This window comes from Erpetoichthys calabaricus, chromosome 9 (genome assembly GCF_900747795.2).
Source record: "Erpetoichthys calabaricus chromosome 9, fErpCal1.3, whole genome shotgun sequence".
Taxonomy (NCBI): Eukaryota; Metazoa; Chordata; class Cladistia; order Polypteriformes; family Polypteridae; genus Erpetoichthys; species Erpetoichthys calabaricus.
In genome coordinates this window covers 42,054,878-42,078,408 of record NC_041402.2, presented here as the reverse complement: position 1 = coordinate 42,078,408, position 23,531 = coordinate 42,054,878, and the positions used below count along the sequence as shown (strand labels likewise).

Below are 23,531 nucleotides of genomic sequence, written 5' to 3'. Positions count from 1 at the left end.
AACTGATGATCCCTCACAATGCAGGTAATGTGCCTCATTCAGGACTCTGTGAGCAACCCCTCATTATACACAAAGTCAAACCAGCAGTACCCAAGGATTCCCCAAAGAGACACAGCACCAAAAGAGTCCAGTCTTTGTCTCAGTTCCATTGGATTGCATTTATGTTTCGCAACCATATAGCAAAATAGAAGCACCAGGACTCTAAAGACTTGTGAATTTGACTTTGTGCATTTCCCCTTGGGATTAATAAAGTATCTATCTATCTATCTATCTATCTATCTATCTATCTATCTATCTATCTATCTATCTATCTATCTATCTATCTATCTATCTATCTAAGACTTGGACCTTCGTCCTTTTGCTAAGATGCTGTATTGGGTGAGACACACACCCCTTTCCAGAGACCTCATGACCTCCCATGCTCTCCCAATCCATCTACTGACTTCATACGAAGAGTAACCAGAGACATGAATGCCGCTGCCAAGGTAAGTAAACCTCTCTCCCCAGACACACACTGTTGATGGCTGTGCCCAAGAGATCATTAAATTTCTGGATCTTGGTTTTTATGCAAGACACTTACAAGCCCTGACACTCAGACTCCTCACTTATTATTTTCTCAAACACTTTGACACCCAGTGTTGCCAGATCAGCAGTTTTCTTACCCACCTGGGCTACCTTTGATACCATACTGATGAAAAAAAAAACAGCTTTTCTAGAATTCTTATTTCTTTTGATGTTATCTGTCATCTTGAGGTAGATTTTAATAATCAGAACCATTATTGGTCTATGTTGAACTTGAGACATTTAGTAAGCATGATGGCAGCCTAGTTTTTTTCTTGTTGCCTTTCTGCATTTAACATTTTGTAAATATTTGTAAATAACATTTTATAAATATTTGTAAGTTACCAGTTTCTTAGTGTTGTATTTCTAGCGTTGTAAATACGGTTGTATAAAAACACTTGGACACGCTCTGAAGTTGCTCCTGTTATACTGAATTCTTAAGTCTTATGTTTCTGCACATTTTAAAGTCTATTTATTTGTTGATTTCTAAACAGTTATATTGTCATTAAGTGGTCATTGTGCATAAACGTGCAGAAATGCAATTAAGTCTGTACTTTTTCGTAGCAACGTTAATTACTTTTTATTTGGGAATCCAGTGAAACATTTGACCGAGGGGCCATATATATTGCATACAGCCGTATACTTCACTCAAACCCACCAGCCGAAAAGCTATCTAAATAAAAATAAAATGAACTAAACGTGGGTAAAAAGTTGGCAGGGGAAACAGCAGTTTGTCAACCTGTCACGAAAACTTGTCTTTTTACGACACTTTTTAAACTGCATTGTATTTTTTTTTTTTTTTTTTGCTTAACTTGAAATTTGATCTGCCTTGCGCCTTGGAACCGTTTCTCCCTCCACACACCCTTCCGAGTAAAAAAAATCCAGCTCATAAAATGGAAGCCTATACAACTGCCACTTAATGCGCACTTCTGCTTTGACACATCATGAAGCAGGTGCTGCGGCCAGGCGCCAATAACGCAATGTTGCGTCAGACTGAAAATCTAACGTGCGCGCCGCCGGGAGCCTAAGTGGGTGGGCCGACGAGCGTCTCTTGGCGCGCCATCAGGCGTCTAGAACTTCCACGTCGGGCCGCGCGGTGGAATCATCCAATCAGCGGCGGCCACACAGTGTTTGGAAACACATAAGGAAACTTCCCCGGGCGTTCCTCGCCAACTTTCAAGAAAATACAGCTAAAACGGAGTGGTTACGTTGTTTGGTGTAAACGCATAGACTATTTGTTAACAGGCCACGTCTATATTTTTACGTGTTAAATTTTAAGTTTGACGACCCAATAAACATGGACGCGTCAACAAACTCGGATGAGCCGAAGACTTTAACTGTCGTCATAAAAAGCCCGAACCAGAGCTTCGAGGATCAGACTGTGGAGGACGTGCAGCTGTCCTGGACAGTTCTGCAGCTGAAGAGCCACCTCACACAAGTGTATCCTAGCCACCCGGTAAGAGACCGCTATCGCTTTTAGGCTCGTTTTTCTTACCTTTCGTTAGCTGTAAATATTAGGACATGTTCTAAAATGCTGTATATTGGCTCAGAAGAAGGACAGTAAGTTATGTTTACAAACCTGTTGCACCAAGCGAGTAGTGCCTGATCGTTCACGGCCTTATATGATGTTGTTGAGTATTCCTGAATGTGTAACATAACATGCTGTAACCCGCATTATCAATCCCGGGTCGCCAGTATCCGGAGCCAATTTCAGTAGTAGTCTAAGTAATCTAAGCAGTTCAAGACGGGGACCACTATCAGTCAGTGTGCTAGTGTACTACAGGGCCCCTAATAGTTTAGCGTTTATTAAAAAAAAAAAAAAAAAATAGTACTATTCATTATAGTGGAGCAATGGTTACGGTAGTTTCCAAGCTTCAATGATGTGTTCTTGAATTCTGTTTGTACGTGTTCGTTTTTCTTCCTGGGAGGATCTTCTAACCGATGAAGAAATAACCAGAAATGGGGGATACGTAATTTTTCTCAGTGATCAAGTAAAACTGAAAGTTTGTGGTGTTAAAATGTTGCTGCTTGTAGCAGATTTTTTTAAAATCTAGGCTTATGTATACTTGTGTAGAGTCGCTTGTGTTTTAAAGACCTAAATAAAGATAGACGGACTGTTGTAACTAAAACGCATACCAGGGCCCTTTGCGTTTTCTCATTGTGAGCAACCAAGTTTTGAAAATGAAATGATCAGGTAGATTTGCCAGCTTTTTATATACCCCACTGGATGCATACTTGTTCAACCTATACAGATCAGCTTTGGTAATGTTATATAGTAAATTTAATTTTTATTTTGTTGAATGTGTTTTTCAGCCAGTAAAAGATCAAAGATTAATATATTCTGGAAAATTGCTGCCTGATCATCTTACAATGAAAAATGTGTTTTGGGAGGTAAGCCGTGTTCACACGCACACACTTTTTTTATTTCTTTTAAAGTGTGTGTCTTATGTAAATAATGTCTTTGTTTGCTTCTCTCCAGTTTGACACAAAACCCACACTCCACTTGGTTTGCAGTTTCAGATCTCATAGTGGAAGCCATCTGCAAACTCAGGTAAAACCACTTTTTTGGATATTTGTTTATTACACCAACTTATCAAGAGCTCAATACAATCATATTATTAATGTTGTAATACTTTTGTACTAATTAAATGTTTCTTTGGCTCCTTGAGATCCTACCCTGTTTTTATTAGTAAATGTCAAAAATGCTGTGGGTGATAGGGTTCAGGAAACCTATAACTGTGAATGTAAAAATGGCACACTGACCTGTTATCTTTTTATGGTTGCTCCTCCTTATGAATTTGCATGATTTCAAAAAAGATGCTTGAGGCAGTGACAGTTATTTAAATGCTGTATTTTCAGTTTGGCATGCCTGATTACAGATGAGTTAATTGTATTTTGTTGGATAGCATATTGGCCAACATTGCTGTTTATTAGTATTACCTGAAGTTATTTGTTTGTATCCGTGTTTCTTGCATTAGTTTTCAGGAAGCTGAATCCATGTTTCCAAAGATACACATGTTGAATTAGTTGGGTGTCTAGATTGGCTTGCTATTTGTGTGAAGAACTGAACATGTCCTCTGATGCAGTAGTGTTCTGTCTGTCTAGCATTAGTTCTGCTGTATGCCCAGTGATTTAAAGATATATTGTTTAAACCACATACATAGACGAAGCTCATTTTTGTTTTTGCTTATTTGTTTTCTGGATATTTTTCAGAAATGTTTTGGATGAGTTTTAATCATTTTAAGTGTTAGTAATAAGTGTATTTCATGTGTTTTTGGTACAGTAGCCATTTCCTTTGTAAATGCTCACAAAGAGACACAGAAATATTTATGCATTTTGTGTTTGTACATGTCAAATCTTAATTTACAGTTATTCTCAAATGTGTTGTTAATTGCTTTTACACCATTGTTTTAGTTAATTTCTTGGAGTCCATGCATATGCCATTGGAATTTTCTGACTTTTTTTTTTTTTTTTTTACATGCCTTTTTTTCTTAATAGCCTGAAATAAAAAAAGATTTAAAAAGACATTCTAATAATCTGGATTCTGGAGCTCCTCCTTCCTCTGTAAGCAATGACGGCCTTAGACAACGAGGGACAGTACAAACTGGATTGGGTCCTACACAGTGAGTATTCTCTCCCTGCCTCCCTTTAAAGAGACATCTAAAATAGACCTATTATTAATAATGTATGTTGAAATTTGTTTTCCTGTAGTAGATTTTAAAGCTCTGATGAATCTTGAGTTTTTCTTTATTGTGTAGCATTGACAAATAAATGAGTATTGTAAAAGTCCTTATTAATGATATATTTTACTTGACACAAAATGATTCCCCATCATTGTGAAAGGAATCTGTGCATTGGCATATTTTATGGTTCATAGCAAAAAGCAGCATTTAAAATGGCATGTGTGCCTCAAAGAGGTCTTAGAATAGCTGTAAGGACCTGGTTCTTCTGGGAAGCTGTGTGATCTAAATGTCAACACATTAACTCCTAAAACTGAAGGTCAGTATACTGATCTACTTTTTATCACTCAGCCTAGTGAGATTTCTTGTTAAACTTGCAGCAGCACCAGTGGTTTATTTATAATGAAAAAAAAAAATTTGGGGGTGATGTATGCAGCAAAGTGAACTTGGCCTTGTGCAGAATAGCAGCCTTCAGCTCATTGTATTGTGCTGATTTTTGTTGGTCCGAGGACATTGTACTAGTAATCTGTCTGGTTCCATGTGCTTTTTGTTTGTTCCATGCCCCAACCAACTTCTTCAAAGGATACATTACTTGTATATAATCTAAGCATATTAGCTGCAGAATAAATCTGTCATTAACCACGCCTTCCCATAAATGTGTTATTATTAGTGGGCATTGGTTGCTGTTCTGGGTTGATATGGAGATATCTTAGAGAGAAGGCACTCATTTTTAAATTAAACATTTTGTTCCAGTAAATGCAAAGAACATCTCTTTACAACAAAAAATTTATATATACAAATTTTATATTAAATCCCATTTGTGAAGGACATGTCCAGAAATAAGGCATTCTAAATTGTTTTGATATTCTGTTAGGTGACCACTATATACACTAGTCATTTAGCCCGTTACAATAACGGGCGCTAGAACAGTAGTGCATAAACATTAGTAGGAACAGTCTATATGAAATGGCAAGGGACTTTGACCTCATTCTTTTTGTTGGTCATATTTTTCTTTCTTTCAGCCTTTCTTTTGTTGATGTTTACTTGCTGAGCTGACCATTCTTTGTGGGCTGCCGCCGTGTATTGTGTGTCTAAGTTTCTGTGACAGTAATACTGTCTTGTATGGCCCTATTCAATAAGGGCACGCACAAAAAGGCGAGCTTCAAAAGGGCGACCTCAATTGAGCTTGGCGCGCCCTTATTGAAGGATACCGTCTTGTACGTCCGCTGGCTTGTACGTCCATAATATACCTTTAATTTTCTCTGGTGGTAATACGGGCGTGCGTGTCGGTAATATGCCTTTAATCTCCTCTGACAGTAATACTGGCTTGTATGTGGCTGTAATATGCGTCACTGTATTGTGTACCTTTTAATTTTCTCTCGCAGTAATACTGGTTTGTATTTCCGTAAAATGCCTCTAATTTTCTCTGACAGTAATATCGCGCACTCACCGTGCCCCGCGCATGCGCACTTCATCAGAAGACACCCACACATGGACACCTGGACGCACATAGGGATTTTATTTATATATATATATATATATATATATATATATATATTAATAATATATATATATAGAGAGATATAGATATAGAGATATATAGATATATTTTATATATATATATATTATATATTTAATCTCTTCATTTGGATCTTGATCTTTTTGTCCGCGAATTCACTGCCTTGTGTGGTGTTCCTGGTGTGTTCAGTAGAGGGCAGTAGTGATGGAGGAGGAGAGGAAATGAGGGGGAGGATCGTTGGATGAGGTTGGAGTGTGGTGATTAAAGAGGATTGAACTAAAGGAGACTACGTGCTGTTTGTACTGGCTGAATACACAACACCTTGTAAACAAAAGTAACAACCAAACACTGTCAATAGCACTCTTTGTGTTTAGATCTGGCGTCGATACCGTGCTTTGTGTTTAGGGCTGGCGTCGACACCTGCTTCGTTGTCGAGACTGTGGTTTTTTGTGTTTCTATCGACCATTGTTGGCAGCACTTCGTCCAAATCGAATGTTCACCCACTTCTTGGAGTCGGCAGTCAGAGTATATAAGTCGGGCACACTTCTGTGATTTTCCATCAGTCGGCGTTTGGAGTTCAAGAAAGAAGCATTGGTTCTTCCTTACTCTTTGGATTGCCACAAAGCAACCTGCGAGATTGGACAAAGGTTGAGAAGAGATTGTGAGAGGAAACGACAGCGTCATGAAAACGAAACGGACTGTGAACGGATAGATGCAGAAATGCTCCTCCACCACCACATAATTACTATTCAGACAGTGATTCCGAGTAGGCCGTTCCTATCGAATCAATGTCCAAGGGTTTTGTTTTGTAATTTTGTTTCCTTTATAAAAAATCATAATGCTGTGCAACGAAGGGCCCAGTTCACGACTAGCAGCCGCGTTTAAACAGGGAGCCCTTCACAGACTTTAACATGCGCAACGTAGTTGGGCGCACATGGCTAGTGTGTGTATATATCTATATATATAAAAAATATATTATTATTATTATGAAAGGCATTTAGAATGTTTTTGGGGACAAGTACAGTTGTATTACCTCAGAACAACTCACTGGTTTTACATGAAAGGCACATCGCATTTAACAGGTGTAGTTGCCAAATTTTCTTGCCACTCATCAGCAGCTCGAGCTGTCCTAGCAGATTTAATCACAACACATGACTATTTACAAGGTGTTTTCACCTTTGGTTCCAAAATTCACATTGTGTTTTGTGCATCTTGCACGAGGTGAGGATATTTTAGGCAGCCATTCGATGTAAAGAGGAGTGGGTTAAAAAAAGCACTGCACTAAAGTAAACAAACACCACAGAAAAACTGACTGCAGTATGCCTGCTTTTGAAAATTCACTTTGATTTGATAAATTCAGTCTGCTTCAATATTGCTGCAGATTTGTACAGAACAAATCCTAAAAAAGCTAATTTTATTTGTGGTGTGGGGGAGTAAAGTAATGGACATATAACAGAGTACTATGGTTTACTAGTTGCTAGTAGAAAAGTTATTGACTTGCTACCTTCAAATACCTTTCATATATGGGGCTAATGAATTACTACTGTAGGTGAGGTGATTACACTTATCCATCCCTTCTCTATGCATAGTAAAAAATTTGCATTAACATCCTGTCATTGGTTGTCTAATGGGTGAGATGACATCATGCCTTAGTATCCCTACTGTTTGAGTTATGTTTTCTTTCCAAATTCTGTTTCCAATGAACTTGCTTTTGTGTTTGTGTTTTTGTTTAAGGTCTGTAGGAACTGACTCTCCTCATGCAGGATTTCCAGCTTTCAACATGTATACTCCACAACAACTTGTATGGCTTCAACAAATGTATGCAAGGCAGTATTACATGCACTAGTAAGTATTCGACAGCATGCACTTTATAAATACCCATATTTCAAAAACAAAGCTTTTTTTTAAAAACCCAACCTGTAGTTTTTTCTTTATATTCCAATTTGTTTGCTTATACTGATTTAACCTTTTTAATGTAAGCTTCTTTTATTCCATAGCATGTTGTCTTATCTATCATGTTCCTTTCTGTTTTTTTTTTTTTTTTTTTTTTTTTAGTCACGCGGCCTTAGCAGCCGCTGCAGCTGCTTCCACCACATCAACACCTATTGTTCAGTCCCTCCCTGTCATCCCTCCTGCTCCTCCAGTACTGGCTGATCAGCCTCCTGTTAATGACATCCCTCTCAATCAGAACAACCCACAACCTGTACCTGTCAACCCAGTGGCCAATCCTAATTTGCGCATGAATGCCCAAGGAGGTCCTATGATGGATGATGAAGAAGATGTAAACAGGGATTGGCTAGACTGGCTTTATACAGTAGCACGATTTTCAGTTTTTCTCAGCATTTTGTATTTCTACTCCACTCTGAGTCGCTTTGTAATGGTGATGGGAGCCATCCTAGTGATGTACTTGTAAGTTACATTTTTTTATGTTCATTTTTTTGTGTTTGTGTGAATGCTTAATAGTTTTTTGGAGCATTGATTAGTAGATAACTTGGGTAATCCCAGGAATTTCTTGAATGTGTAATCTTGCATGACCGTCCCAGAAGATACACAGATAATGCAGCCAGTAACACGTTTTTTGCTTCCATTTAAGAGAATTGGTGGTTGAGAGCCAGTGATCTTGGTAACTTCATGTCTTACCTTTTTGACAATGGTGCTATACTTGCTCTATGATATGTGTATAATAATACAGTATACAATAGGTAGAATTCTATAATTTTGGCTGCTTAAACTGCAGCTGAAAAGCAAATGTTGCCAAGACTGTGGAATTAACTTTATCTTTTATCTGATTGTAGGGTAGCTATTTTATTTCAGAATCCATTCCATTTCCTGACATAAGTAGCTAATGTTGTTTCGTAAGCATCCACAAAATAATCATTCTAGTTGTATATGTTGTATAGCAGAAAAGGGAACTTGGTATTTAATTTATATGGCTTGTTAGTGATGTCATTCTTTTAAAGATATATATTTCTGATATTTTGATCCAGATGTTTTGGTCTTATTTCTTTCATTTATTGCGAAACGTTTCTTTAACAGATATTTCCTGATGCATGTAAACAGGTGTAAATGGAAGCATGTTGACTGTAGAGATGGTGGTTCACTTGTCATTTGCACCTCATTATTAACTAATAATTGGCTAAAAAAAAACCTGGCACCAATTAAAACCTAAAACAAAAAGTCTAAGGTTTCTGAATTGTAACTATCGTGTTAATACTAATGCGAAAACAAATATTCCAATAAACAGTTTCTAAGTAAGAAACTGGTGAGAGTTCAAGCCTGTAGCCACTGTGAACCTCCAGGACCGTAACCGAGTATACTCAATCTAGGTGATGCGACTGTAGTCCTTTTGTACCGGAGCACTTACCACATATTGGCTGTTTAGTGGAGAAAGATTACCAATTAGAGACGGGGGTAATTAGGGAGCTAGACTGGACAAGGCTGTGATGGGCATTTTAGCCAGGACATTGGGGTACAATCTAGTCTTTTTCAAAAGATGCTAAGGAATCTTGCACGATCACAGAGAGGCCGGACTTAAGTTTTATGTTTCTTCCGGAGGACAACACCATTCAACACCCCTCCCTTTCTTTTTCTTCCAGCACAGTGTCCCTTTCGCTGCATGGAGATCCACACACAGACCACAGTATAGAGTGGTCCAGATCTAATTATGAAACTTTTAATGCAATGCAGCAAAATAATACAAGACAAAAGAATTGCTGTTCAACTGACAACTGTTTCCCCACCATTTTGCAATGCAGGGCAGGTGCTGCCATCTATCGGCAACAAAAAGAATTTTTTGTGAATTCTCTATGTACGGTAATAAACTTAAGTTATAGCATAATGAAAATTGCATAATTAGATCTGGACTGCCCTATATAGCTCCCTTTGTTGTCCTTGCCAATGCCTCTTTTCAGTAGCAAGCCAGGTCTTTACTAGTTGGTCTCCCATCCAAATACTGGCCGGTCCCACACATGTATAGCTTCCGGTGGATTACCTGTTCTGAAGTGCAGGTGGTATAATACTTTCACAAACTTTGGCAGATTTTTCTTATAGCCACAGTGATGTTTTTGTTTGTTTGAACCAAATGTTTTATGATTTTGTTCATGCAAAGCTAGAAAGTTTCAAGAAATTACACCATTTTGCAATACTGCGGTGTCCAGTTGACTTCATCTGAATTACTAAACCATGCAACTGGGAGTGGCTTTTTAGTGTTCAAATTGTGTTGGTGGCAATGCAAAAAAACATTTTTGGATTCTTTGCAGAACAACGTTACTGTGATTAACTTGGCAAAACTCTTCCATACCATTCAACAGTGTTGTAATACCTTGTGTTTGCCAAAGGCTGGAAGACAGTTCTGGGATACATTGTGGAACAAAAGGTGCTGAAAAAAGAAATAAGTATAAATGGCTGCCAGGTGTGTGGTCTTTATTGTAATGCCATTGCAGATATGTTATATGAGGAAAACTATAGCTTTGTGCAACCTCATGCTCTGCTTGTGCGGTTGAGACTATCTAGAATAGGAAAAATAGCAGTCCCCATGGTTCTCAAAACTTCCTGCATCTGCAGTACCATAGGGGCAGTTTAAGAGGTTCAGTAAAGGATGTCCTTTTTGATGAAATTAAGCAATGTCTGTCAAAGCAATAATCACATTAAAACTGCCACAACTGCAGCTGAGCTTGCTGTAAAACTGCCATTGAGTTTGCCTTTGAAGTTGTCTAAGCTACTTTTACAGATGAATGAATGTCTTTTTCGCTTTGGTTTGTTGCAGTGTTTAGTTGTCCATAAAGAATATGCTGTCCACTTCACAATTATTAGCCCCCTTATGTAGATAAGAAAAAAGTAGTTTAAAAAAAAAAAAAAAAAAATCTCCTTTTGATGAATTACCCTTAATCTCTCTGTTGATAATAAATAACCTTTTAATTATCGTAACTAGTTGCCTGAAAATGCCCATATCCACATTTTAGGGCTGTAATTGAAAAGTTCAGATCAACTGGAACTGTTCCCAATTTACCTGCAAGAAGAGTCGTTTATTTTGCCTCCATGCACAATGAGCTGGATGGTAAGATTTAAAAAAAAAAAAAAAAAAAAAAAAAAAAAAAAAACAAATTCCCCCAAGTATCACTACTGGAGAAATACAAAAAAGTAGCATAATGATTTCACTAAGTAGCCAAAACTAACTACCATCAGATGCCACCTCAGTGCCTTAAGATTATTTGGAAGGCATGCTAGAAAAAAAGTATTTCCCATCATTTAACTACAAGCATAAGCACCTGACTTTTGCTAAATGCTGCAGGAACTTTGATAGAAACTGTGTTCTATGGTCAGACAAATTGAAAATTGAGCCTTTTTACACCAAACCCACATTGAGTGTTGTCAAAAGGATGGTTATATTGAGTAAAGCCTGGTCCCCACTGCCAAGTATAGTGGTTCTTTGGTCTGGGGCCATTCTACCTCCAAAGGCCCTGAAAAGCATCTTATGGTCTGTGAAATCATGTACTGCATGAAATATGAGGAGATTTGAAATTTAAATGTGGCTGACTCTGCAAGACACTAAATCTGGTTCATTGTTGGATCTTTCCAGCAGGACTGTGATCCAGAACGTGTCCAGTGGTGCCAGTATATGTGGAGGGGACTGTATGTTAGCTTTGCAAGTGAATAGGTTTTATTTAATCAGTAGTTTGGTGTGGTGTGTTTTTTTTTTTTTTTTTTTTTTTTTTTTTTGCAACTGTTTATTGCAGATGCACTTTCACTTGACAATAGTGCAGTGTAACTTTAGGAGGTATCAGGACAAATTTTAGCAAATGTTTACAGGAACCAGACTCTGTTGCACATTTCTGGATTTCAGTGAGAAAGTGAGAAATTTCAGCAGATAAGTTTAAGTGTTTTGCCTTGTTCCTTAACTTATTTCCTTTACTGTCTCATTTAGCTTTGTTTTCTACTATGTGTTCTGAAAAGGTGCTTCTTGAGGATACAAAGATGATGAAAATAAAGCTGCAATGAACTCTTACTGTTTTAAATGGTATTTTAGATGTTGTGACAGATAAAGCCAAGCCATCACTTTCAAATTTTAGACTTTTTGATATAAAAATGAGTGTATTGTAAGCCATTGATAGTCAGCAAGATGTATAATTGGTTGTAATTTAAACAATTACAATTTTGTTTCTTCGTTGGACGTAAAAATCAAATGTTGTATGTTAGTTTGGCAGTCAGCATAGCATGGATTAAGAATGTCCGTCATCACGCATAGTATAGATCATTGTGGGATATTTTTGTCATGGCACACTGCTGGCTCTGAAGGCTATAATGCAAGTTTAGAATTGGCTGTACTAGTTGTTGGTTTAAACTGATAATTTACTAACAGTCAGAAAATGGGTATTTCAACCAGAAATGTACTGCACCTTTAAAACTGGAATTTCACAAAGTTGTCTTAGTGCTTCTAGCTCACTTTTTAGAGCTACAAAATATGGCCTAAGAGCAGTTCAATCACTGGCATTTTTTAGGAGCCACTTTTATCCACTTCCAGGAGTTTAATAATATCCTTGGTCTGGGTATTTTTTGAGTCTTTAGACAAGTTAAATTTCAGTCAGATTTATAAAGCAATACTAATGTTTCAAGTTTTTATTTTGATAGGTACACTGCTCGTTGGTTTCCCATTGGACAAAGACCAGGGCAGCAAGATGTCATTCACCCAAATGAAGGGGATGAAGTTCTTCCCCAACCACAGGAAAATCAGAATCCTGATTTGGTAAGTTCATTGTTTCTGCTGATCCATTATGCATAACAACCTGAAATACTAAGTTGATGTGAGTACGGAGTATAAATACAAAAGATGGAAGTAGGCATGTCATTTTGTATTATAAAATTTTCTAAAATTCCAAGCATCGGATGTCCCCTTTACTACATACTTGAGTATTCTCAAATTGTCTTTTGCTTCTAATGAATCTGAATTCCTTACTTTTTGTAGGAGGAGGAACCAGTTTCTCCCGCTCCTGAAACTACAGTTGAAAGGCATTCTGTTTGGGTCACTGCATTTGTTTTCTTTAAGTCTTTCTTCTCTTCTCTGATACCTGATGGCCCTCAAGCAATTGCAAACTGATCATGGCTAACTGGACGAAAACTGCCCTTTGTAGGTGCCTGTGTATTAGATGGATATACTTTCAAGACCATTGAAATTGTGTTTGGTTTGGCTTTTTACAGCAAATGAATAGCAATTTAAATGACTTCTCATTGTCGCAGGGCATTGCTGAATTTGGTCTGGTGGTTTTTGTTAGCCTTTAGGTGTATTTTCTAAATGGACTCCTCAGTGAGATGAATGTGTCGCTAAGGCAGCAAAGGTATTATACTGGCTTAAGGTATATTTTAATGTGAAGTGAGTTCACTTGATTTCATTAAGTAGCACTTTATTTGTATTCTGTATGTATAAAATGTTCAGATACAGTCAAACACAGATACTGTCTTTGTTATTACTTTATCCAAAAAGTTATCTAATGATCTGCGTTTAGGGTTTAAATGGCACTTTATTAAAGTTCAGTTTTAATCTCTATATGCTATTATGAAAATAAAGGTTCTTGGTAGTGATCAATTTTCTGATTATGCATTTAAAAAAAAAAAAAAAAAACATGTTCATAGTAATGCAATTAAGCCTTTAGGAAACATACAGTTAATTGTACATAGCATTGCATCTTCACTGTTAGCAAATTTGTTCTATTGTTAAAAGCATTTTGTAACTATATTCAATATGTTAAAATTAATTCCTTTCGGGATATTTCTTAAACTTTTACACTACGTGTAACTTTTGGGGAGGTTGTTATGAGTGATAAAAATTACCCTCCATGATATTTCTTGCCTACTTAAGTTTATTTGTGAAATAAAGTACAGAATTTGTCTGTCATATAGTTGTTGTTCACTTTGTAAAATTTTAACCAGGAACTGAGAACTGCTATAAAAAAAAATACTATTGTTTTACAGGGGTTAATAGACTTTGCTCACAGGGAACAGCCTCCTTCCCTGTTAGTATTAATTAGCCTGAAAACGGGAACAATACCAGGTAGAAATTCTGCAGCTTTACAAATGTTACTTTGGTTATAAATGCATTTGTAAATGTCTAAAGGCCTGTTTAGTGACATTTTAATGTACTTAAGTTTTGTCTGCATTGATATTTTAAAATAACTATTTTGCTTGGAAGTAAATGAAATCTTGTTTCAAATTATTACTACTCAGTCTGGGAGGCACCAATCTATTTGGCACAGGCCACCCACATGACCCATTCAGCTTGTGAAGCAGTGCAGAATATTCAGCTCCCCTCCCAGCAGCTATTGATTCAGTTTAAACAAAGCTCATTAGTACAGTAGTCAGTTTTGCATCTGTACTGTCCCAAGTGGACTTTTAATACTGTTAAGGTCCTGCTGTAACTGATGCAAAACGTAGTCTTAAGGGAATGTAAATGCATACACACACCACCAGTCAAATGTTTTAGAACTTCCCTTTTTTACTGTTTTTATTGAAACATAAGTAGTTTAAGTCCAGTGAATAGCCTGAAATGGAACAAAGTGGTATACTGCTAGAGGGGAAAAATAATAGCTTGCATTATTTTTCAGTTTGTAGTAATTTGTATTTTTACAAAAAAGCATTTTCCAAAGAACAAGTAATAGGCTAACAACTTTCAGCTTTTCTGAAGCAATGGAAGTTAATCTAACCTTGAAATATGGGACACCTGTAGATGTTGTTTGCATCAACTCTTGGTGATTACTTGAACTGTCTCCATAAGAGCAGTAGGTTGTTTTTTTTTTTTATATATATATATATCCATCAACAAAATCTGAGATTGCCTGTTGTACTGGCCATGTACAGTAAGATAATTTAGTTTTATAAGAAAATGAATATGGTGATAGATTTTGTGTGTGGGGGGGGCTGGGGGGGTTAAGTGCAGAATGCCGATTCAGAAGTACAATTAGAGGGTAATATTCAGTATTTTTATAGTTATTTTGTTACCATTTTGTTATGATTTGCATTACTTTACCACAGAACATGTGATTAAACATGCCTTTTCTAAAGGGGTAGCTATCTAGCATCGGTAATAAAGTTGGGGGGGAGTTGACATTTCATGCATATTGTAAAACAGCATGTTTTTGTTACTGACGGAAATGTTTATGTTGGTAAAAGTCCAGCTGTGTACTTCACCTCATTGCCTGGCTTCTTCTGGGCTGTCTTTTCACCCCCCGGGGCATGGTTCATCTCATTAGTGCTGCAGTTGCCATCTCTGACAATCTCTTACCATCTCTAACCAGAGGCATTTTAGCTTCCACACAATTTTTTTTTAAGTTTAGCAAAAAATGTAAATGACAGTTTTCCTGGACAGTGGTGGAATATAATTCTGATCATGACTGTTGCAGAGATTCAGTTTCCAAGCCTGTTCAAGTTTCGTTGGCTTAAAATCTGCCAATTTGTGTGGTTTCAACATAGCAGTATAACACCTCAGCCTGGTCTACTTTCACTTTAGCTAGGGTGAAGTGTTTTTGCTAGCTACATGTTATTCCTACAGCGCATCAACAACAATATTTAGTAGCTTTGTTAAGTAACATGCAGTGCTAAACTACTGAAACTTCTTAAATTTGTATAACTACATTTATTTACTTTTATGATTTTTCTGTTTGAAATAATATATTCAATTCTCTGTATGTCGGTACAGTCGGGTCCGTAGGTTTTTGAACAGTGACACAATTTTCATAATTTTGGCTCTGTATGCCACCACAGAGGATTTGAAATAAAGCTGTCCTTATGTGATTGTTATGTAGACTTTCAGCTTTAAGGGGTTTACTAAAAGTACCATATGTGCTGTTTAGGAATGATAGCCACTTTTCTACACAGCATCCCCAATTTCCAGGAACTCAAGTATTTGGATATTTGACTAACAAGTTGTTCCATAGCCAGGTGCGAGAAGTTCTACTTTATTTCATTAAGTATTATGCAAGTAAAAAGGTCTGGAACTGATTCCAAGTGTTGAATTTTCAGCAACTGAAGATTGCTACAGTAAAGGTCTGGCAAAGTATCACTAGTGTGAAACTCTGCACTTGGAGATTGCCATGGGTTTTTGTCTTCAGGCAGTCACTGACTGTAAAGGACTTTCAACCAAATATTGAAAATGATATTTATGATTTAGTTTGTCCAAATACTTTTGAGCCCCTGAAAATGGGGGGACCATGTATAAATACTAATAATACCTGAATTGGCAAATATTGCTATCATTAAACCTTTCTCTACACTCTGGATTATTTTATATTTTAATTAGGACCATCTTTGTAAAATGAAAATGTTTATAGCCCCATTAATAGGTTTTGCTCTCTTTAAATTGAGAGTAGTGCCCAATGGGGGGGGGAGAGAGATATCCATTTTTTTTTTTTTTTTATAGAGCATATTCTTGGTTGGGAAATGTCACTGTACTTGTGCTGAACCTTAGCCACCAGAAGCCAAGTATGTTTGGAAAGCCTTGAGGGCTGGAAAATGCCCCTAAATCCATGATGCTTAAACCCAATTACAATGTCTAAAGTGTTTGTGATCTTTAACATGAGAAAATGACTATGTTCCTGTTTTTGCATTTCTGGGCTCTGCGGAGAGTGGTCTGTGTGTCATTGGAACTACTTTGGATCCAGATAAGATTTTGTGGAAAATCTTTACCCCTTTTCACTTTTTGTGACTTTGAACCACAGTGGCAGATGTCGTCATTATCAATTGGAAAACATTTTGAACAGTAATGGCTTTCCAAATGACTCCCAGGGACAGAGTGGTGATGGTCATAAAACATCTTAAAAAAAAAAAAAAAAAAAAATTAAAAACTTCATTTCTTAACTCACTAAAGGTCAATGTTTAAAGATTAAAAATGTCATCATTGCAGAGCATGAAGTTAAAAACCACTGCTAACTAAAATGAATATAAATGTCTGTCTGTCTGTAAGAAACAGCTGGATGGTGCCCCTGTATTTTGGGAAAATACATCAAAAAGAGCATTCAACAGTAAAACATCATAATAACTGTGATACATGATGTTGTAGTGATAATTTGTGACCTGAACGACTTGTTTAGAACTGAAAGAACCACACAATCTGTTCTGTATCACAAACGTCCTAAGGATGTTGGGTCATCCATCCTAAAGTGAAGTGTTGTGTCATACAGTAAGCCAATGATGCAGCAAGTCCACATCTGAAGGGCTGAGAAGCACAATTAAAGTGTTGGACTGGACTAGTTGTTATATTCCAGACCTAAACCTGGAGAGATGCTGTGGCAGATTAATAAAATGACAGTCATACTTGAAATCCTAATGATGTTTCTCAGTTAAACCAGGCCTAGAAGTGTGGGCCAACTTTCCTCCACAATGATGTGAAGATTGGAAGGAAGTGTTTGGTCAAAGTCTCTAAGGGGGCAGTTATTTTCTTACACAGTGCACATTCGTTTTCCAAAACTGAATTAATGATACAAGTTAAATGTGTTATTTCTCCATTCAGACACCCTTTATTTAGTATTACATTTTGGCTGAAGACCTGAAAACATTCAGTGAAAACAGTTGTGGATTAATGCAGAAATCCGGAAATGAACGGATGTGTTTTTTTTTTTTTTTTTTTTTAATCACATGGTATAAAATTAGTTGTGTTTTATGTTATTGTAGTCTGGTTTTTCTACTTTGCAAAATATTTTAATTCATTTGTACTCTTATTTCTTCTTGATCGTTGTCTTTATTTTTCCATTTAAAGAAAAGCAGAGGTTTTAATTTCACAAACAAAGCCTTTTTTCTTTCTACAAGCAAACTTCATGCAGTGCCATTTTTGCCTTCGCTGGATTATGGTGATACTTAACTTTTCCAAGTCACTTAAATATTATTTGGCATTATCATGTTGCTTTAAGATCTGGGACTAATTCAGAAGCCTTTACTTGTCGCTCTACTTAGCTTTAGTCAGCATGTTGGCCAGCTTTGGTGGTTAAAAGGCAAAGTTACTGGCTTGTTTTTATATGTGAGGCCATTACAGGGTTACTAAATGTAAGAAATGTGGAACTGCCGAATAGACTAACGCCCTGACAGCCTGTCAGCTGATGGTGACTTGCCAATAGACTGCCAAGTGCCTACAAAAGAAGAGATCTGCAAAGCCAGACAGTGTCGTGGGGGAGGCAGGCACTTAAGGCTGACTTCCATGCTCTCCCCCCCTCTTCAAGAAGATCTGGGAAAAATAAGTGAGTTGGTTTCCACAGGGACAGATCTTTCATTATCTTAGAGCAGTTTCTGGAGTGGAACTCACTGTTTTATGTCACTTTCTTTGATTATGGAAAGGCATTTGATAGCATGAACAGGGAGACCCTTTGGAAGATGCTGAAGCACTATGGGGTTCCAGAGAAAATCCGCAGCATTATCAAGAACTCTTAAAGGTCATTCCTTTTATCGATACTTGCCTGAGAAGGATCCTCCAGATATGTTGGCCTGATACCACTGGCATCGAAGAAGACAAGATCCAGTGAAAGAAGAGATACTCCGGCCACAATGGAGGCCACACTCTCCACAAGCATCACCAGACAAACCATTACATGGAGCAGCGAAAGGGGAAAAGAGGTTGACCACAAGAGTCTTGGAAGGCTTGACATGGAGGCAGATGTGAAGAGAATGTGGTACACCTGGAGGCAGCTGGCGTGTCTGCTTGGAGAACTCTGGGTTGATGGCTTTTGCCCCAGAAAAGAGGGGTGATAAAGGAGGGAGAGAAAGTGAAAGAAATGAAGGAAACAAATATTGTATGACTCTGATTGTTCATGTGCAGGTTTTGGTGTTGTTATATCCCCCTAACGTTTAGGCTTGGAGGGGCCAGATGACCCATAAAAGTAATGTCATTTTTTAGACTCCCAGCTGTACTGCTACATATTTACATCACATTCCAAGTCACAGATCATAAATTGTAATATACAGTAAAATAATCTAAATATCACCTACAATGTGCAGGTTAAGTGGGTTGGCTATGCTAAAGTGGCCCCTGATGTGTGTGTGTGTCCGTCTGTCTGTTCATCCTATGGTGGGTTGGCATCCCACCCAGATATTGTGCTTACCTTGTGCTTGATACTTTCTGGGTTAGACTGAGTTCCCTGTTCAAGATGAACCGGTAAAGAAAATGGATGAATGGAAATTTGGAATATTTTAATTTGTTACTGTTTTTTGTTTGGTACATTTTTGTCACGGTGGTGTGTGTGGCATGTGGTGGAGGTTTGCACAGGCCAACACATCACAAAGAGGTGCGGGCACGCAGGAGACGAGGGCACACAGACACACATGTGACTCTGGCTGCTTAAATCGCTGCTTGATGATCTGTTTGCTGACAGGAGCAGCTGTCTGACATATAAAGGAGGAAAATACTGAATACAAAATTGAAGTGACCACTTGCATGTAAAATTTGAAACACTAAACTGTCTGTAATCTATACAGAGTGCTTCTCTGTTTCAAAATTAACATTCAAAGGTGACATGACAAAAAGCTGCTCAGGTAGGATTAATAAAATTATCCAATAAATTTAAACTTTTTTTTTTTTTACATTAGCTGTTGCCATAAATAAATACTTTTGATAAAGATACAACCCCATGTTGGAAATGTATTTTAATAACATAGTGTATCTGTTGGGTTATCAGACTCCCCCACATACCCCGCTTAACTCCTCCTGTGTTGATAATGTTACTTGACAATTGTGCTATTTAATCCAACCTTGGGCTTTTATGGAACCTTTGGATTTTGGTTTATCTCACAATTTTAACTTTGCTGAGTTTAACAAGCATAGCAGCCAAGAAAGGGTTAATCAAACTTCTCTACTATTGGGAAATGTGAACTTTGCTCGAAAATCAGCGGGGGAAGATAGCCATGTCCTAGTTTGTTTTGTTTTTTTTGTCTTATTTTATCAAGTGAAATGTTCAAAGCAAAGATACTCATTACACATGCAGCTTGTTGATCAGATCTGGCGAAGGAGCTGCAGGGAAAGACTCTACGGTGAATTCTGGCTTGGACAACAATGTTACTCTGCCTGACATTGCTGTCCCTCGTGTGTGGGCTGCTTGCTTGTGACACTGAGACGGACGCGACAGATTCTTTCAAATCCACTGGAATCGTCTGCAGAATTACAAGACCAGCTGCGTTGGTGTGTAAGTACATTGAAACAGGCCTTTACCGGGGGGTGGGCTCTTCTGGATTTGTTTTATTATCTCATCACATCTCGTATTCAAAAGCTGCTTTTCCTGGTAAGGATATGCTGATGTTTTATAAAATGATCATATATTTTAATTTCCCCATGGGGACAAATAAAGTATCTATGATAGCAGCAGTGTTCTTACAGGAGATATGAAAGTAGTGCTTTCTGAGATATAAATCTTTACAGAACATTACTTCTCTCTGCATCACCATAAGCTAGCTTATAGCGGATGTGAAAGAGACACTCTGATTTCATTGTTCCTTTTTAATAAAAGGCCCCCAAAATTAGGCGCCTGTTTACTCTTGCTGGCAGAATTTTGCACTTCTGCCTTCAGATTGCAAAAATGCTTCAAAATTGGAAGGCCGTCACACAGGCCGAGTATGTTCTTGACTCGATCTCTAGGATGCTGCCATACTTTATTTACTGATGTCAGTGACAAACTCACAAAATGTGTAAGGCCAAGTTTGTGAATGTTAGTAGGATTTTATGTTAATTGAAATACTTGAAGTCATCTGCTGTCCAAGCCACATATCCCAAATCAGTGCCATAGGGGGCCAGAGCCTGTCCTAGCAGTGATGGGCACAAGACGAGAATGGTGCCTGTCCATTGTGTGGCACATGGACTCATATGGGTCTAATGTAAAGTTGCCATTCAGCCTAAACTACACATATTTAGCTTGGGGAAGTGAAACTTGTGTGAACAACTGGAGAAAGTGCAGACTTCACACGGACAATGGCAGGAGGCATTTATTGGTTTATAGGGTTATTTTTATCACATGTAGAGAGTACAATGAAATTCTCACATACATGTCCTGATCAAATGCAACACGTTGTCGTTGGCCAGTACCATGATCAGTGAGTGTAACAACATTATCTTGCATTTACAAAGTGATCGTTTAGATGGTTTTCATTTTCACAGGAGTGCCCTTCCATGGCCCTGGCTTCAGTCGGTAGGGTTAGAGTCCCAGGCCTTTCAACTCTGTATGGAGATAGGCAGAAGGATAGATAGACTTCACTTGCTTCAAGAGACATCTCCAGTTAATAATTACAGAGAGAGATTGGTGTGTCGACACACTGTTTCTGTACTACATGTAATGACCCACGTAGAGTAAGTAGAAACACTTGATTTTACAGTGCGAGTTATTAGGTCCCTATAATAAAAACTAAATAGGCACTAGAGAAAGAAGGAAAATCTGAGCGGCATCAGGTATGAATCCACCAAATTCAAACTAAAAACAAAGCAGGAGCAAGAAGAAGGCCACTGCCTCAGACTGTTTTCCTTTTCTAGTTTTTCATCTTCACACCATCTTATGTATCTTCAATCATGTGATTTTACTGACGTTGTCCTTTCTGTTTGCCTTCCAGTTTTGTTTTAACATTCCAAAGGCATGTAGAGAAAAGCCAAGCAAAATGACACCTTTTATTGGCTAACTAAAAAGATTACAATGCGGAATCCCTGCTTATTGTTGTAAAGCCAGGTAGTTTCATGAAAAGGAAATAGTACGCTGGGCAAACTGACAAGCCATTCAAACTGTTAAGTCATAAATGATGCTTTCTTGGATCCTCATTAATTTTACAAAGCCATTAGAGTGGAGGAGACGGGCCAGACACAGGTCCAATGTTTCTCTACCAGTTGGTCTTCCTCTAGCTGGAGAAGGAAAGACCAAACTAGTAAGCCGAGGGCTAGCCTCAAAATCTGTCCCCTTTGTTCTCTGCAAGTTAGTTCAAGTAGGACATGCTCACGCACATGGTATAAAACAATCAGTGAGAGATTACTTAATTAATTCATTAATGTGTGAGAATACACCTGGTCAGTTTGTGTCCTAGAAATGAACGGCTAGCTATCATTACTGGTAGGCAGCCACTAGGGGGCACTGTAGAGAGAGGTCCAGTCAAGTCACATGGCTTTATTGTCATATTATCCATACATCATATTGCAGGATAAGGTGGCACAAAATAACATTCCTTGAGACGGCAGTGCAACATATACATAAACACAGGACAGATAAAGAACTATACTATACTAAAAAAAATAATTAAATATTAGGTAATTGAATAGATAGTAATACATTAAAATAGTTATAAATACATTAATGACAACAACTAATAACAAAGAAAATGGTAGTAGCAGTTGTGCTGTATATAAATAAACTACAAGAAGCAGATCTTAGCTCAAAGTCTGGACAGTCAAGGGGCAGAAGCTGTTGCAGATCATGGCAGAATGCTACAGTACTTTCCGCCAGATTAGACATAGGACGAACAGACTGTAGGAGGGGTGGGGAGCGGTTGTCTACAATGCTTGTAGGCTTTGCAGATACAATGCTTGATGAAGACGTGTTTAACGGAGGGTAGAGAGGTCCCAATGATCTTTCTACTGTATGCACTATCTGTTGTAGGACCATATGGTCAGAGACCCTGCAGTTCCCAATCCCAACGGTGATGCCGCTCTTCAGAACACTCTCGATTGTGTCTCTGTAAAATGTGAATTTGGAGGTAGCCTTGCTTTCCTCCACTACACACCATGGGCCTTTCTGAAGTCAACAATCACCTCCTTCACATTGTGTGACGGCCACTCCAGCAACTAGCAGCAGTACAGTAATTGATGAAACCTTTACTTCACCTGAATTGGCCTTTGTGAAATTTATTGAGCCATCTGAAGCCTAGCTGGTCCTGACTTTTTATTATAGGATATTGTAAAATGCAATTAAAAACTTGTAGTTTATTTACTGTATTAATAAAATGTATTATTATTATTAATCTATATAATTAGCTTCTACTGTCCATGCTCTGAGCATAGTGATTTTGACACAATTGAAATGCTAAGTTATTGGTGTCTCATCGCCACTGCTCAGCCTGCTCTGTGTGAGGCATTAACCTCCAAATATCTGATGATCAGTGAAGAACCCGTATTGACTTCATATTGCCAGGTAGAGGAGCCTAGTTAAAACCTGCAGCTTTTGGATTTCCAGCTCATTTTCCACCTGCTTGTCACTGTCTATGTGGAATTACATTCTTACAACATTGTGTGTCTTTTTTCAGAGTGACCTAGTCTCCTGCAGAAGAGGTGCATTTTTGGTTAGCTAGGGTCTTCAAGTTGAACATATTTTGGACCGTTAATCGACTTCTATCCTTTCTAAAATTGGTTTCTAGTTTTGATGTATGTGACAATGTAGTAGAAAAGTTAACAAATGTGTGTAGTGTGTAACATTCAGGGATTTAGTTAACTGATTTAAAATAACTTCATTAAAGGGTCCGTTATCACAGCTTAGTTTATTAAATATTTTTTATCACTGAGTTGGTTTATTTAGAAAAAGTGTTCATGGTAGGCACTTTAACCTCTAAGGTTCATTTTATGTTTGCGGACAAGTTGTTCTGGCAATCTTGTTGTGCCCCTCACTAATCTACACTCCATGGGTGACAGGGCCTTCAGCTGTATAGTGCCCAGACTCTGGAATGACCTACCAGAATTAATCAGGTCAGCTGACTCCATGAATTCTTTTAAAAAACAACTCAAAACTCATCTGTTCAGGAAGGCTTTTAGCTCTACTTGACTTTATTACCCTTCTCTCAGTTTA

The 23,531-nt window shown here is 37.8% G+C and overlaps 2 protein-coding genes across 2 annotated transcripts in view; both read left to right on the top strand.

Moving 5' to 3' along the window:
• The first annotated feature begins 1,633 nt into the window (after nucleotides 1-1,633).
• herpud1 (homocysteine-inducible, endoplasmic reticulum stress-inducible, ubiquitin-like domain member 1) lies at nucleotides 1,634-13,648 on the top strand. The gene is made up of 8 exons (XM_028809371.2): nucleotides 1,634-2,017; nucleotides 2,875-2,952; nucleotides 3,041-3,112; nucleotides 4,060-4,184; nucleotides 7,495-7,605; nucleotides 7,816-8,169; nucleotides 12,388-12,502; nucleotides 12,722-13,648. Exons 1-8 carry the CDS (start codon nucleotides 1,859-1,861, stop codon nucleotides 12,851-12,853), a joined length of 1,146 nt encoding a protein of 381 aa, XP_028665204.2. The 5' UTR covers nucleotides 1,634-1,858; the 3' UTR covers nucleotides 12,854-13,648.
• A 5,972-nt stretch (nucleotides 13,649-19,620) lies between these two features.
• Nucleotides 19,621-23,531, top strand: part of cetp (cholesteryl ester transfer protein, plasma) — a 58,338-nt gene continuing 54,427 nt past the window's right edge. Inside the window, exon 1 of the mRNA XM_028809370.2 lies at nucleotides 19,621-19,910. Coding sequence (XP_028665203.1) covers nucleotides 19,781-19,910 — 130 coding nt within the window. The 5' untranslated portion in view covers nucleotides 19,621-19,780. The remainder of the gene's footprint in view (nucleotides 19,911-23,531) is intronic.